Source organism: Oncorhynchus tshawytscha, linkage group LG08 (assembly GCF_018296145.1).
Source record: "Oncorhynchus tshawytscha isolate Ot180627B linkage group LG08, Otsh_v2.0, whole genome shotgun sequence".
Taxonomy (NCBI): Eukaryota; Metazoa; Chordata; class Actinopteri; order Salmoniformes; family Salmonidae; genus Oncorhynchus; species Oncorhynchus tshawytscha.
The window spans coordinates 43,077,014-43,093,696 of NC_056436.1; the positions used below are offsets into that span (position 1 = coordinate 43,077,014).

General features: G+C 41.3%; 1 protein-coding gene across 1 annotated transcript in view; it reads left to right on the forward strand.

Moving 5' to 3' along the window:
• The first annotated feature begins 620 nt into the window (after window positions 1-620).
• rcan3 (regulator of calcineurin 3) overlaps window positions 621-16,683 on the forward strand; it is a 51,770-nt gene continuing 35,707 nt past the window's right edge. The window contains exon 1 of the mRNA XM_024429719.2: window positions 621-912. Coding sequence (XP_024285487.1) covers window positions 826-912 — 87 coding nt within the window. The 5' untranslated portion in view covers window positions 621-825. The remainder of the gene's footprint in view (window positions 913-16,683) is intronic.

The window sequence follows — 16,683 nt, forward strand, 5'->3', positions numbered from 1 at the left end:
CTGCCTCTGCAAGGTCCACAACATATTAGCAGACTATACTGGATTTGTCTGGATTGTTCTGTATTTGCACCAGGCACTTTACGATCAAATGCATTGGGAACATTATAATGACAAAAGACTACTGAAGCATACAGACAGCCTACCCCATAAATACATATTCAATAGTGTCACTACACATGTTGTGGGAAAGGATGGGTATATAACATGAGCATGCATATCACTTTGAACTTGAGTAAACACAAACTAACTTATTTTCATTTGATTGAGCATGGCGCGTCCCATGTCAGAGAGAAAGTAGCATAGGCCTATTCTATGGAACCAAGACATTATCAAATTCAATTCCAGGCTATTTTTTGTGGACTGTGCTTATAGGCAGTCCTGATTATTATTGTTGGGAGAAGTAGGCCTAGGATACATAATTTCAGAGTTATTTTCGCAGTTAGGTTCATTGGCTAAACGAGAAGGAGAAAGAAATAGAGGGAGGCAGTTAGAAACGCTCCGTGGGCTACAAGCTGCAGTGCCTCCTCCCTACAGCATCGCTAAACGAACAAATGAGGCATGACGTCAATGTTGTGCCTGAGCGCGCGCTGGTTGGTGCGCTCGCGAGCGCTTCTGACGGTCGTTCTGTATTGAAGCGGTGTAGGAGAGTGAGAGTTTACAGCTGCAGCATCACTTCCTATAGCGCACCCAAACTGCGAGGACACCACTTCATCCGAAGCAAACCCATTGGAGTGTACAATCACCTGCGAGGCTGTGACTGCACTTTCTCTGAAGCAGACAAGAACCCAACGAAATATTTTATTTATTTATGAGCTACGAAAGGGAATGCCATCTATAAATATGAAACTGGAGATGGTGACCATTATCGCCTGCGAGGTAGATACCGACGTGTTTACGTCCGACAAAATGCAGGTAGGCCAACAGTTTCATAAAACCGTACGTTCAATATTTTGATTATATTTTTCGTTTTGTGCTCCGAATTACGCATGACCGTATTTTCTGCATGGCCCAAAGTGCCTGTCTTGATGACGTTTTACGGAGTAACCTTTTCACCATGGATATTTATCAATGAAACCGCAGTTCGTCAAGATGCACGTCTTGAATGCGCATAGTTGTCCTCGATGTCATAATTGATTGACGTTTGTGGGGTTGCAGAAGTGGGGACGGGAGGGCGGACAAAAAAGCCTCATGCAGTAGCCTATACTTTTTTCACTGTATGCGCTTCAGAACACATCTCACCACAGGTCAGTTTTGGTACGCAAGTTACATGGTTAAATGCGAAGGGGGTTATCGAATTGAACTTGAGGAGGAGCGCTGAACGAAATTCAGATTTCTTTTAGACGCAGTGTCGGAGTCGGACCCCCCTCAACCCTCCCCTTTTCAGCATTGCAGGGGCGCCAGATAGCTAGACTGCTACTTTAGGGAGCGCATCGATCGAATCCAACCGTCACGGGGCAGACGATGTCGGTACTTATATGCCCAAACGTTGTAGACTTGGAAAAAGAAAGTGCTAATAATTCATTGAAATGTGGCACATATGTTGTTCAAATGGTTCATTGTGGATCAAGGCTGGCAATTGTATTGTCCATTGCAGAGAACACCGCGTGCCGTGCAATAACAACAAGGCATTAGGAGACTAAGTCTTTCCTAAATACAGTTATGTAGTCTGAACAGAGGTCTTATGCTATGAAAAAGTAAACAGTAGCTCTGCCATGGCCTCAATAAACACGGACATTATGCATGTGTGCTCGTGCACACACTCACACTCACACACACACACACACATCTCCGACTCCAAAAACAAAGCACCTTTATTTTTTTGACATTCAAACCTAAGCTCTACATATCCTAACTCTTCACCTCACTGACTCCCAAAACCCTACTACCACCTTTTGCCTAGGGATGCTCGTGAAATCATGCAATGCAGGGGAGCACGCGCAGGCTCATGTTGGAATAGGATGGCACAAAGAACAGGACTAATCCGTGTTTCTGGCAGTCTGGGCACGAGAGGACAGGGGTTTGGAGGGAAAGATTAGCGGGGCATGCACGTGGTTGGAGAACACTGATTGAGATCATCTCTCCCAGGCAGCTTGCGGTTTGGTTCATTGTTTTCAAATATCATTCAAGGAGGCCTCATCTGTTGTCTGTGTGTTCTTTCTCTCTACCTTTATTCATCCAAAGCAGTGGTCAACAACCTTTTCTGAGTCAAGATCATTTTCACAGTCAAAAAGCAAGCTGAGATCTACTGCTCAGATTTGTACTTTTTACATTAACCTCACACAAACAGTTTTGTAGAAATGAGGTTTGGGCAGTAGGCCTAGTACATTATCACAGCATATTGGCTATATGATTGGCCTGCCAATATTGTTAATCAGACCATATTATATTTCAAAACTCGAGCTTTGATAACAAAATAGATCACAGTGAGTCACTGTGGAGCATGAATTGAAATGGCTTGCGAAAGTTTTCATCCCCTTTGGCATTTTTCCTATTTTGTTGCCTTACAACCTGGAATTAAAATGGATTTTTGGGGGGTTTGTATCATTTGATTTACACAACATGCCTACCACTTTGAAGACACAAAATATTTCTTTATTGTGAAACAAACAAGAAATAAGACAAAAAAACAAAACTTGAGCGTGAAATAACTATTCACCCCCCCAAAGTCAATACTTTGTAGAGCCACCTTTTGCAGAAATTACAGCTGCAAGTGTCTTGGGGTATGTCTCTATAAACATGGCACATCTAGCCACTGGGATTTTTGCCCATTCTTCAAGGCAAACTTCTCCAGCTCCAGCTCCTTCAAGTTGGATGGGTTCCGCTGGTGTACAGCAATCTTTAAATCATACCACAGATTCTCAATTGGATTGAGGTCTGGGCTTTGACTAGGCCATTCCAAGACATTTAAATGTTTCCCCTTAAAGCACTCGAGTGTTGCTTTAGCAGTATTCTTAGGGACATTGTCCTGCTGGAAGGTGAACCTCCGTCCCAGTGTCAAATCTCTGGAAGACCAAATACAGGTTTCCCTCAAGAATTTCCCTGTATTTAGCACCATCCATCATTCCTTCAATTCTGACCAGTTTCCCAGTCCCTACAGCATGATGCTGCCACCACCATTCTTCACTGTGGGGATGGTGTTCTCGGGGTGATGAGAGGTGTTGGGTTTGCGCCAGATATAGCAATGATGGCCAAAAAGCTACATTTGCCTAGAGTACCTCCTTCCATATGTATGTGGAGTCTTCCACATGCCTTTTGGAAAACAAATGCGTTTGCTTATTTTTCTCGTTAAGCAATGGCTTTTTTTCTGGCCACTCTTCCATAAAGCTCAGCTTTGTGGAGAGTAGGGCTTAAAGTGTTCCTATGGACAGATACTCCAATCTCCGCTGTGGAGCTTTGCAGCTCCTTCAGGGTTATCTTTGGTCTCTTTGTTGCCTCTCTGAATAATGCCCTCCTTGCCTGGTCCGTGAGTTTTGGTGTGCGGTCCTCTCTTGGCAGGTTTGTTATGGTGCCATATTCTTAATTTTTTTTTTACAATGGATTTAATGGTGCTCAATAGGATGTTCAAAGTTTCAGATATTTTTTTTTAACCCAACCCTGATCTGTACTTCTCCACAACCTTGTCCCTGACCTGTTTGGAGAGCTCCTTGGTCTTTGTGGTGCTGCTTGTATGGTGTTTCCCTTGCTTAGTGGTGTTGCAGACTCTGGGGCCTTTCAGAACAGGTGTATATATACTGAGATCATGTGACAGATCATGTGACACTTAGATTGCACACAGGTTGACTTTATTTAACTATTTGTGTGACTTCTGAAGGTAATTGGTTGCACCAGATCTTATTTAGGGATTTCATAGCAAAGGGGGTGAATACATATGCACGCACCACTTTTCCGTTTTTACATTTTTGTATTTTTTTTTAACAAGTAATTTTTTAATTCCACTTCACCAATTTGGACTATTTTGTGTATGTCCATTACATGAAATCCAAATAAAAATAAATTAAAATGACAGGTTGTAATGCAACAAAATAGTAAAAACGCCAAGGGGGATGAATACTTTGCAAGGCACTGTACCTGCATCTGAATGTCAACAAGGTCAAATCACGACATCGGTGATCTTCAGGTCGAAAAATCGGAGCTCTAGAAAGATGCCAGAGTTTCCGACTTGGAATTCCGAGTTGGATGACCGTTCAAAACTATTTTTCCCAACCGCCTCTCACGGTCCCTGCTCTCTCATTCCTTTCCTCCGGTGAGACTGATCAGAGAGGGGGGACGCCGTCTTCCACCTGATGGCGAAGCTCGAGTCACACCGCATCTGCCTCATGCACGAAATCATGTTGTTCCTATGACCAGAGAAAGTTAAATATTCCTTAATATTAAAATCGTCACGCTCTCCATCCAACCTCACTGAGCTCGAGCTGTTTTGCAAGGAGGAATGGGAAAAAATTTCAGTCTCTCGATGTGCAAAACTGATAGACATACCCCAAGCGACTTACAGCTGTAATCGCAGCAAAAGGTGGCGCTACAAAGTAATAACTTAAGGGGGCTGAATAATTTTGCACGCCCAATCTTTCAGTTTTTGATTTGTTAAAAAAGTTTGAAATATCCAATAAATGTCGTTCCACTTCATGATTGTGTCCCACTTGTTGTTGATTCTTCACAAAAAAATACAGTTTTATATCTTTATGTTTGAAGCCTGAAATGTGGCAAAAGGTCGCAAAGTTCAAGGGGGCCGAATACTTTCGCAAGATACTGTAGCTCTGGTCCAGGCAGGCGTTAATGTACATTCCTTTGTGTTTGTAGAGGAGTATGCAATAATGCCCCTGGACCATAGCTAGCTTTTAGCTTGCAGTCTGTTTCGAGATGATTATACTATGTTTTTCCGATTGCCACTGGTCTAGGATTAGTCAGTCAGAAGGACCGGTTGGGTCTTTTCTTAATAGTATAGGCTGAACCTGTGGCTTTAGGTTAGTAATGCCAATTGATAGCCTGGTCCCTGATCTGTTTGTGCTGTATTGCCAACTCCTATGGTTATTGTCATGCCATCGCAAACAGATCTGGGACCACACTAGTTAATTTAGTGCTGTGCCCGGTGTTTTTATGCGAGTGATGCTAACGGGTGCTTACAGGGTTAGTTTAAGTATATGGCTGGCCTTAGCAGTTGCTATAGGACTTGCGATAGCTGATGCATTAGTCTGTGTGGTGGTTTGTAACACTGTTACCTGGAGAATATAGAGCAACATCAGCAGATTAAGTGTGAAGATCACAGGAATGAGCTACATGAACAGGCTCTCTCACATGTTAGACAGCATATACACATACAAACATGCACACATGCGCGCACACAAATGAACATAGAAAGTACAAACACACAGACACATGCAGATGGGCAGTAATTCTGTTACAATGTATTTAAATGACTTCTGAGTATTTTGTAACTTGAATTACATTGGGCTGAAATACACTCCACGGTATTTTGTAACAAGATACCTTCGAGAGCTGTATTTTCTATACCATTTTCTTTTTTATAGCAGTTCACATTTTGTGGCTCACTTTCATGGTATCAAAGGTCTGATGACACTATGGTGTGATAAAAGGGTCTGCTAAATAAACTAAATATAAATGTACACTACCGTTCAAACGTTTGGGGTCACTTAGAAATGTCCTTGTTTTTGAAAGAAAAGCAGATTTTTTTGTCCATTAAAATAACATAAAATTGATCAGAAATACAGCGAAGACATTGTTAATGAAAAAATGATTGTTGTCTATCAACAATGACAAGCCATCGGGGTATGACAATCTGGGTGGAAAATTACTGAGGATAATAGCGGATGATATTGCCACTCTTATTTGCTTTTTTTTTTTTCAATTTAAGTCTATTAGAAAGTGTGTGCCCTCAGGCCTGGAGGGAAGCAAAAGTCATTCTGCTACCCAAGAATAGTAAAGCCCCCTTTACTGGCTCAAATAGCTGACCAATCAGCCTGTTACCAACCCTTAGTAAACTTCTGGAAAAAATTGGGTTTGACCAGATACAATGCTATTTTATAGTAAACAAAATTACAACAGCACTCTCATTGAGAAGGACATTCAACAAGCACAGCACTTAAACAATTGCTTTGTTAGACTTCAGTGCAGCTTTGGACATTATCGATCATAGTCTGCTGCTGGAAAAAGTTGTGTTATGGCTTTACACCCCCTGCTATATTGTGGATAAAGATTTACTTGTCTAACAGAACACAGAGGGTGTTCTTTAATGGAAGCCTATCCAACATAATCCAGGTAGAATCAGAAATTCCCCAGTGTAGCTGTTTAGGGTCCTTACTGTTTAGGCCCCTTACTAACGACTTTGAGTAAAGCCAGTGTGTATGCCAGTGTGGATGACTCAACACGATACACGTCAGTTACTACAGCAACTGAAATGACTGCAACACTAAACAAAGAGCTGCTGTTAGTTTCCGAATGGGTGGCAAGGTATAAGTTAGTCCTAAATATTTCCAAAACTAAAAGCATTGTATTTGGGACAAATCATTCACTAAACCCTAAACCTCAACTACATCTCGTAATAAATCATGTGGTAATTGAGCAAGTTGAGGTGACTAAACTGTTTGGAGTAACCCTGGATTGTAAACTGTCATGGTCAAAACATATTGATACAACAGTATCAATGGGGAGAAGTATGTCCATGATGAGGTGTTGCTCTAACTTCTTGACAGCACTGTCAACAGGGCAGGTCCTACAGGCCCTAGTTTTGTCGCCCCTGGACTACTGTTCAGTAGTGTGGTCAGGTGCCACAAAGAGGGACTTAGGAAAATTTGCAGTTGGCTCAGAACAGGGCAGCACGGCTGGCCCTTAAAAGTACACGGAGATCTAACACTAATGATATGCTTATCAATCTCTCATGGCTAAAATGGAAGAGATTGACGTCATCACTATTTGTTTTTGTAAGAAGTGTTGACAAGCTGAATGTACCAAGCTGTCTGTTTAAACTACTAGCACACATCTCGGCCACCCATATGCATACCCCACAAGACATGCCACTAGAGGTCTCTTCACAGTCCGTAAGTCCAGAACAGACTATGGGAGGCGCACAGTACTACATAGAGCCATTACTGCATGGAACTCTATATGGAACTCTTTTCCATATCAGGTATCTGATGCAAGCAGTAGAATCAGATTTTTTTTAAACAGGTAAAAATATACCTTGTGGAACAGCGGGGACTGTGAAGAGACGCACACAAATGTACAGACACATGCATTCATTGTAATATTGTTGTATGGTGGTATTATACATGTTGTATATGGCAGCAGCTAATGGGGATCCCTAATAAATACAAATACAGGAGAAGCATTTGAACATTTTTTTTCTTAATCAAAATGCTTCTTTTTTTTGCAGTAATGCATTCTGGAACATGTGCACTTTCATGTGCCTTAATAACTAACTTGTATTCCATCTGTAAATACAAATAAAATTGTTACATTACGAGCCTAGTTGGTTTAGCCACGGAAAAAGACAGGAACCTTTCCGCTAGTCGTGATTTACTGACATAATGGATGGGCTGGACATGCCAGGAGATGAGTGTGGATTAGTCTGCCATGTAGCATGCTTCTGTCTATAACCTGAGCTGCTCAGTATGTGTTGATAGTCCTTTCTACCGCAGCGTTTTTGAAAGATATAACGTTAGCCATCAAGAACTACAAAAGTTTTACTACTTTCTCAACAACATTGATGCCCTGTATTTAGCAGGCGCTATCGACAGATCAGTTGGAAAAAGTAGTGATTGGCTACTTTCTGCACACGCCACGGTCAGTGTGACCCGGAGTGACTTGACACAACGCTGGCCAAACAAGATGTAGCTTGAAACAAAACAGAGATCAATGGCTGTGAAGCCATTTACATGGGTAAGAGTCTAGCTACATTTTCCGATATTATACGTTTCAAATTCTAGCAGGAAGTCGTTTTCATTTCAAATGAAAGCATACTGTTAGCTAGCAAATGTTAGCTTGCTGGCTCGCTAGCTAACATTACATGTATGATCTGTGTAGTAATATTATTCGAATCAGAAACAGTTTGCATTGATAGTTATAGCCTAATGTTAGTTAGCTAACATTGAACCTAGTTGGTTAGCTTGATCTACCTGCCAATTCATACTACAGCTATGACAATGTTTGTATTGGTAGTAGTATGAGTTGAGATTATTCCGGTTCATTGTTTAGCTAGCTAGCTAGCTTAATGTCTAAACAAAAGACTCCACTTTACCAGATTATTACATGACCATCAAGTTACCCAGGTGTGTCTGGGAGTGATTATGGCCATCTATTGTATTTCATGAACATGTGTACATGTCTAGACAATAATGACCCATCCACTTAGCTAGCTGTGGCTGGGGGATGGTTATAGCATTTCTTTCACATGACCCATCAATTTACATAAGTATGTCTGGGTAAGCATCATCTAATAATGATAAAATGTTTATCAAATATTTTTATCTGGACATTTTCTGTTTTTGATATTGATACTTTAAAAGTAACCATTTCAATGTACTGTTTACACCTTCTGTGAATGTGAATTTGATATTATGTGTGTTTACCAGAAATGGTAAAGTGAAGAAGAACATGGCCTGCACCAAAGTCAGATTAGGATATATGCTAAGGACTTGATAAAGTGTATATTTACCTGGAGTTTTACCTTATTTGTAGGCTACTACCTTTAGTAGGGGGGACAATGAAGAGCTCTGCAGTAGGTGTACCGGACCTTTTCTCAAAAGTGGGGGGGTTATGGTTTATCAACTTTCAAAGCAGAATTATTTTCCCATTGTTCCTCAACTGCAGTGCATGATATATTATTTTCTAGTCTTTACTTTTATCCAATGTAAAAAAAGACCATTAAAAATGTTACTACATAGGACTGAATCCAGGCGGAGGCTCACAAATAACTTCCCCTTATAGTGTGGCTCAGTTGGTAGAACATGGTGCTTGCAACTCCAGGGTTATGGGTTTGATTCCCACGAGGGACCACTATGAAAATGTATGAACTCACTACTGTAGATTGCTCTGGACAAGAGTGTCTGCTAAATGACTAAAATGTAAAACAAGTGAAAAAAGAAACAACACATTATGTGACCTTCAAACACACTCCACATACATTATATAGGATCACGTGCACATGCTCTCTCTCTTTCACAGTAGTGACGGGATGGAAAAAGGTAATTGTTGTATATTCCCTCTGTCAGCAAACCTCCATCCAGACTAAATCCCAGGCCCGTAGAACCCTACTTTCTTTCCATCAGCATTTGTGGTCTGCCTGTCTGTTCCCAAGCCTATCATCATAACAATGGCAGCCGTCTGTGTCACTTGTACCTCTGCCTACCGCCCTGGAAAATCAGGGGAGAGCTTTGAGGAGCCACATCTTTTTTTGATGCCTGTTTTGGTCTCTTGCCTATTTATCAAGCACGTACAGGTATATTCAATGTGGATGTGTCAAAACGTCACGTATGAAATTATATTTGATTGAAAACATGGAACATTTGGATTGCTGTTTAGCTTGCTTTAGTACGGTCATCGTATCATCTTCAAAAACCTGCATTGATAAAAAAAATCTATCCATATTTCAAACAATCAGCAACCTATCAGCAAGGTTGCACTCAGCAAGCCCTCACAAAGCGCAGGCACTTGCTCGATGATATAACTATTCTGAAACAGCTCTGTAGAGGTTTGCATTGCTACAGTAGAGATATAACAAACGGCGTGTGTCAGTCAAACAGGTATAGCAGAAGGGGAAAGAGTGGAGGATGAAGCGGCTGGCCATATTATGTTCTGTCCAGGTGGGAAACCAGATCTGGCCCTGGCAGGTGGACAAGGCCTAGGCCCCTGGTCCACCTGTGTATAACTCTGATAGCCTAGTCCAGAGTAGGGGGCTCAGGTGTTCACCGCTCTCAGTCTGTGGATATGTCGATCTGGGCCACGGTCGTCTCACATTCCCCCGAAACCTTAGAGAGACTCTGGGTCTCAGGTGTCACGTAAGAGGTTAGGACGATGTCCGCTGGAGTGACATAGAAGGGAAAAAAAACACAAAGAATAAAAGTCTTGTCTCCAACTCCGACTTCTATCGTTGGCGTTGCGTCGGGATACAAGAGCCAAGACAACAGGGTTGTGAGATGTTAAGGTGAAGGCTAAAGGAAAAAGCTTTTTATCCATTGAAGTGGAGATTTTTTAGGGATCAATGGCAGGATGACATGAAGTCTAGTCACTTGATGTTTTATTCATGGCTACCACTTTGTTGCCATGTAAAAGCATCATCTGAAATGAACGTTTCAGAGCTTTCATTTGGATAAGGCATCAGTGCCTTTACATCACACAGTATGCCAATAGAACCAGCCCCATTTTTAAAAATTTAATTCAAGGAGCAAATTCTATTTATATTTATGAAAATGGTCATATTTTGAGTCTCTCCGCTAGCAAGGGCCATTGTAAGCTCAACGGAGTCATTCAATTTGTGTAGTTGGAGTCCTACCATCATGATTGGTGCAATACTTAATAAATAATATCAAGTGAACGATGGCTTACAGTAGGCGTTAATGATGTGGCCGAGGATATGGATACTGGATATAGTCGTCTGTCAATCTGTCAGTCGGTCAGTCTGTCAGTTAAATAACCTCTACAGCGCTCCATAGTCCTGAATTACCGCGTTAAAAAGAGACGGCACAAATCTTCAGACCAGGCCATTACTAGATCTAGCTCACAACCAAGGTGACACAAAGCGACACACGAGGGAGAGAGCTTCATTACATTTGCTGCTGAGGCGTAAGGTGAGAGTGACCCACCATCACAGCATCTTCTGGAGGATGTTGTCAGGGTTATGTCAACCATTGGAAGTTTGGGAAGGATATTGATGATGAAGATTATGAAAGAAATTGTCTTCCACAGTGAAATACCTAAATGACAGATTGGTAAAAGGATTCATTTCTCCCCACAGCTATAAACTGATTTCAATCTATGAAGTACAGAGCGAGTCATCAGAGGCCATTACGTCTCACCCGTCAAATACCATCAGCGTTTCCAATTTAACAACTTTGTTTCTATATTTAGGGAGTTTTCATACCCCTCCAATTACTTTTATTGGTAAAGGATTCTATCGACAAAATGTAGCTACTTTTCAGGCTGCCTTTGGGGAGTTTTGACAGAGGGTTTCTATGGTTTTGATAGCATTTAGTGAATTTTCCCACTAAATTCTGCCTCAAACCAGAGTGGGAGAAGCTGTTTGTGCAACAGAAGTCACAGCAACGGCACACACAGGCAGAGAAGCACAAGGGGAGGGGGTGTGCGGCGGGAGAGGGGGGCGAAAACGGACTGCAGCAGCAAGGCAAATTGGTGCAGTGACGTTGTCGCGGCAACAGCTAAACGTAATCTAGCAATTTCTAGCGACAAAAATCAAGGGGCCAATAGCGGATCTCACTGAAAAAAATGGTTGGCAATACTGGATACTGTTCCCACTCCCGTATTGATCCCATAGCAATTACATGGCCGGCTTTGGCTGCTTTTTAGTTGCCCGCTTTGCAGCGCTGGAGGCTAGGCTAAGAGCATAGTGCAGCTAGGTCTGAAGCATTAGCATATGAGGCTCTAGGTAGCCTTACTGTCATTTGTCATGAGTTGTTTTGCTGCATTGTTGTTTTGTAGCGCTGAAGACTAACATGCTGACTACACTGGCCGCACGCACCAGACGCGATCATGACACTCGGGTTAAAATACAAAAAACAACTGAACCAACTATATTAATTTTAGCGGCAGGTCGAAAAAAACACATGAAACATTCATGGACATTTAAGTAGCTAGCTATCTGTTGCTAGCTAGTTTGGCCTGGGAGATTAATATTGGTTTGTTATTTTTACCTGACATGCATATGGTCCTCTTTTTAGCTGGTTCTTTTTTAGAATTTTGACTTGGAGTCATACAAAATCGTGGGGTTCTCTATGCCGACGATTAATACACACATATAAAAAAGAAAATCGAGTTCGTTTTTAGTTATTAATGAATCTGTCAAGCATCCACGTGGGTTTGTATCCTCCTGATCCGTGTTCTATTTTAGCGTTTAGCTACACAGACGCTCTTTCACGTGTGTGGGTGAAATTATGGAATAACATGTATGTGCACATTTATTTTGCAACAGTCCAGACCAAATCTGAACCAATCATAGATGTCTATGTATCACAGGTTTGGACAGCACATTAGAGCACTGCAGAGTGCAGTACAGTTCAATACATTATAGTCATGTATAGTACAGTACGTTACAGAGGACCATAAAGTATAGTTCAGTACATTAGAGTAAAGTACAGCATATATTGTACTGTACTGTACCCTACTTTACTGTTCTGTTCTCTAATGTACTCTACTGAACTAAACTCTACTGTGCTGTACTGTAATGTGTTGCCCAAACTTGTGAAACAAATACTTCTGGTCTGGACTGACCAAATTTGGTCTTGTTTGGGGGCGGAGCTCATTCAAATAATAACCAGCTTGCTTTGCAAGTGTTGTTTTTTTACATGTATTTTTCTACATTTCATTTTACATTTTGTGCTTTTAGCAGATGTTATCTTTCAGAGTGACTTACAGTCAGTGGATAAACAACCACATATCACAGTCAGAGCAACAAAAGCCTTTCTGTAACTGTTACTGAGAATGTTACTGTAGTTGTGTGTTATTTTTTATTACATTTTTGGGGGTCTGAAAACTTAAATGATCATTGCTAGTTTTAAAGCTTTAAAAAAAGTTACATAAGTGCATGTGACAGATGGGAGGCAATTATTCCTTTAAGCTGCGTGGGTGCGCCCACCTCCTGGACTGCTGCACAGAATAAATGCCATGTTGCGCAGAGACGCAAGAGTTCGAACTTTACTGAGTTCACCCCATTAGCTTGCACTACATAGATCAACGTTTTTTTCTGTGATCGAATCAACATGATATCTGCCCCTTTTCAATGCAACAAACCAAGACAAAATCTAACTTTGCAAGATTGAGGATGTGATTTTGCTGTAGACAGAGCCAGAGCAACGGAGTAGAATTCTATTGACAGGGGTGGCCCCATGAGCTGTCTTTCAGTCACCCACGATTGAATGCGATTGAATTGTGCGTGTGCACATTTGTTGATATTATTTGCTCGTTAGTGAGTTATTAGCCCAGTTATAGATAAGTATTGGTCAGCAATGGGGAGTTACTGCTTCCTACAAGTGCAAGAGGTAAAAGGAGCAGTGTTGTGTTTTGAGACAGAATATGCAAATAAGCTAATAGGTAGAGGGGTAGCCTACATGGTCTAATTCTCTGTATGGTAATAATAATTAATTGTCTTTTGTAAAGTGGTTTCTTTTGCATCATGCAACACAATGCAATGTACAGTCACCTATTTGGCACATGGTGTTACAGACCAAGTAAAAAAATCATGAATTAATGTCAATCCCTACATAATGTAAGAACGTTTTTAAAAGTCTCATGCAATCAGTGGCGACCAGTCATTCATGGCCCCACATTTTTTTGCCCCCCTCCCCCCAAAAGAAAATAATAAAAAATTGGGGGGAGATTGCCTGTTTTGCATGTTATTTTGGTATTAATACGTGTCGCATATCAGTTTGCAAACAATGTAAAAATGATATATCATTGAGTTAATAAAGCCTCATACAAACATGGTCTCTTTTTCGTTTTCTTGAGTAAAGCAGCTCCAAAATGCAGGTGTTTCAGCCTAGCTCAGTGTGGTGGGGCAAGCCAGCAGAAAATACGGAGCGTTGCGACGTGATTGGCTCAGTGTTCTGTCGCTCATGGGGACACTACGTCACTGCCAAGTCTAAGGGTAGACTTCGAAAATTCCAGCCGCCTGGGGTGCTGCCATAGACTTACATTAGAAGTGTCCATCCAAGAAGGCTCAAGGTCATTGGCCACAGATAAAATGATGTCAAATCACGTTATATCTACAGTAGCTTTGATTGGACTGATCTTAGCTAGCAGTCATCATCATGAATCAGGTCAACAATCTACTGGCAAATCCTTTTTAATCCTTGTCATATGATGATAAATAATTAAGAGAAATTATAGATAAAATGTATTGGTGCTCATCGGCCATTGGACATAAACATTATACAACAAGTTGGAAATCGTAAATTTAACAATGAGTGGCTTGGAAGGAGTTAGTGGCTAACTGATTTACATGCTAAAATCGCCACTCCATGCAATGAAAGCAGTGAACACCACATATAGGCTACTGTAGCCTGTATCATAGAAAACAAAGCTGTTTCCATGTGAAAATGTTATGGGATTTATTCCATTGGTTTAGTTGGTACGCCTATTATGCTTAAATAGCCACAATAGCCTATTGGCTACTGTCTAAAACTGTAAGGGTAAAGCCTCAGTGTTAACTGTAAACACGTGCCGGAAGTTGAAAAAAATTCTTACAACGTTCAAGTTTCCGCTCCCAAGACCAAACATTTGCTCGGTGCCCCAAAACATTACAGGGAACATTGATGGGAGGAATATAATGTTTTCTGCATTGACATGTAGAAATAAATGATTGTATGTACTGTTGAAATTTGGCCAAAGAAACAATGACCCAAAAAATACGTACTGTATTTTCAACGTCCGTAAAATACGTTCTTTAAAAGTCGGGAAGAGATGTATTTTCAACTTTCAATCAGAACCAAAAAATAAATGTGATTTTAACGTTTTGAAAAGACGTAAAAAAAAGTATTTTTAACTTAATTTTGCTCACTGGGTAAGGCTTAAGTGCTGCTAGGCTAAGGTGTGTTTTTGGTTTGTTATAGTCTGTAGCATTAGCATATGAGGGAAAAGCTATCCACTCTGAGGTAAATGCTCATTATAGCGTCTGTTGGAGTTATCCAGACTAGTCTGTGGTTAGTGGTTCCCAGAGGCGCCAACCTCAGGCCTCACCCAGTGTGTCAATCTTCCCACTGGAAGACTCAGACAGTAAACAAGCATTAGTCTGGGCACTAACACCCTCCTCCCTGCTCTACCAGCCAGTACCAGGGGATAACATTGTGCTAACACCAAACAAACACTCCCATCATTCATTATGACATGCATTATTTTCCAACTGTGAAATTCTAATCTAGACTCTTTCAAAGCTACCCTTTCCTACCAACTGCCACCTTATTGTCTGGTAGGTGAGATTAGAGATGTCTCCTCTGACTTGAGGAAGTGTAATTTGTATGCGGCATGAGAGTGTGTGTGTGTGTGTGTGTGTGTGTGTGTGTGTGTGTGTGTGTGTGTGTGTGTGTCCGCACACACAAAGATAACAGGTGGATCACTCAACTGCTCCCATCACATCCCCTGACCTGCTTTGATTGGCTCCAGCTCAGCCGACAGGGGGACTGTAATTAAAAAAGATTGTTGGCACACTTAAGAGATAGATTTCCTTAATTATTTCAGCATACTCTATTTTTAGTTTAAAGTCCTTCCTGAATCCCTCCGGGCGGCATGGCCTAGATTGTTGGTTTTCACCCAAATCTCCCGCAGTGGATGAGAGTCATTTCAGTTTGTCCTTAAATAAAGCCCTGCCTCAAGGGAACGCTCTGATTACCAGCTGACTTGGCGGATATCGGTGTTTGGCTAGCCATCCGGGGTCATATTAGGGTACACTCTAGCAAAATGTTTTGCAACTGAAAACTAAAAACCAGTGTTTCTTATTGGACATGTTGAGGTAGGCCCTCACTGTTTCAGTCCGCTTTCTTCCATTTGGTGCTTAATGAAAACAACCCGGGCTATAAACAAGTTCCAAACTGGTAGTCTACAGCCAGCGACTGCTCTCTCCACTCTCTTGCTATTGAACGCTCCCCTGCCTGCTGATTTAACTCCATTATGTAACGTGTCAGCCGATGGAGTGTGCAGCCGCGGAAGGGTTTTACGATGTCTCACATTGTGTGATCTATAAAATGACAGTAGGCCCATTAGTCGAGAGGGCTTTTCTTTGGATGAGTGTCGCTCATGCATTTATCAGACATGGAGGATCAAGGCAATGTTATGGTGAGATGACAACCATCAGTTTATTTCCACCGATAAAGCATGTTCAAGGCTTATGTCATCAGAAAACATTTCGTCAACATTATGTTGACCTTGCAAATATTAAATGTCTGAGGCTTTAATACAGATGATATTTTATATATTTTTATATATATATATTCAAGCAGTAGGGATAATTACTGCTTGAACTTTGCTATATACTTCTATGTTTACAGAATCCAGTGCAGCCCTGCAGTTTCTGTATGATCCTGGTTTGGCTGCTGCATCTGTGTGTGTGTGTGTGTGTGTGTGTGTGTGTGTGTGTGTGTGTGTGTGTGTGTGTGTGTGTGTGTGTGTGTGTGTGTGTGTGTGTGTGTGTGTTTTTTTTACTATCCTTGTGGGGACCAGAAGTCCTCACAAGGATATTAAAACAAATAAAATTCAGACAAGTGGGAACATTTCGCCAGTCCCCACAAGAAAAAAAGGCTATTTTAGGTTTAGGGCTTAGGGTTACAAATATGGTTAGGGTTAGAGTTAGGAGTTAAGAGTTAGGGGTTAAGGTTAGGTTTAGGGTTAGGGTTAGAGAAAATAGGATTTTGAATGGGAATCAATTGTTTGGTCCACACAAGGATAGTAAAACAAACGTGTGTGTGTGTGTTTACTCGGCTAGCAAAGCAGTATGGGCCCGGCTAATCG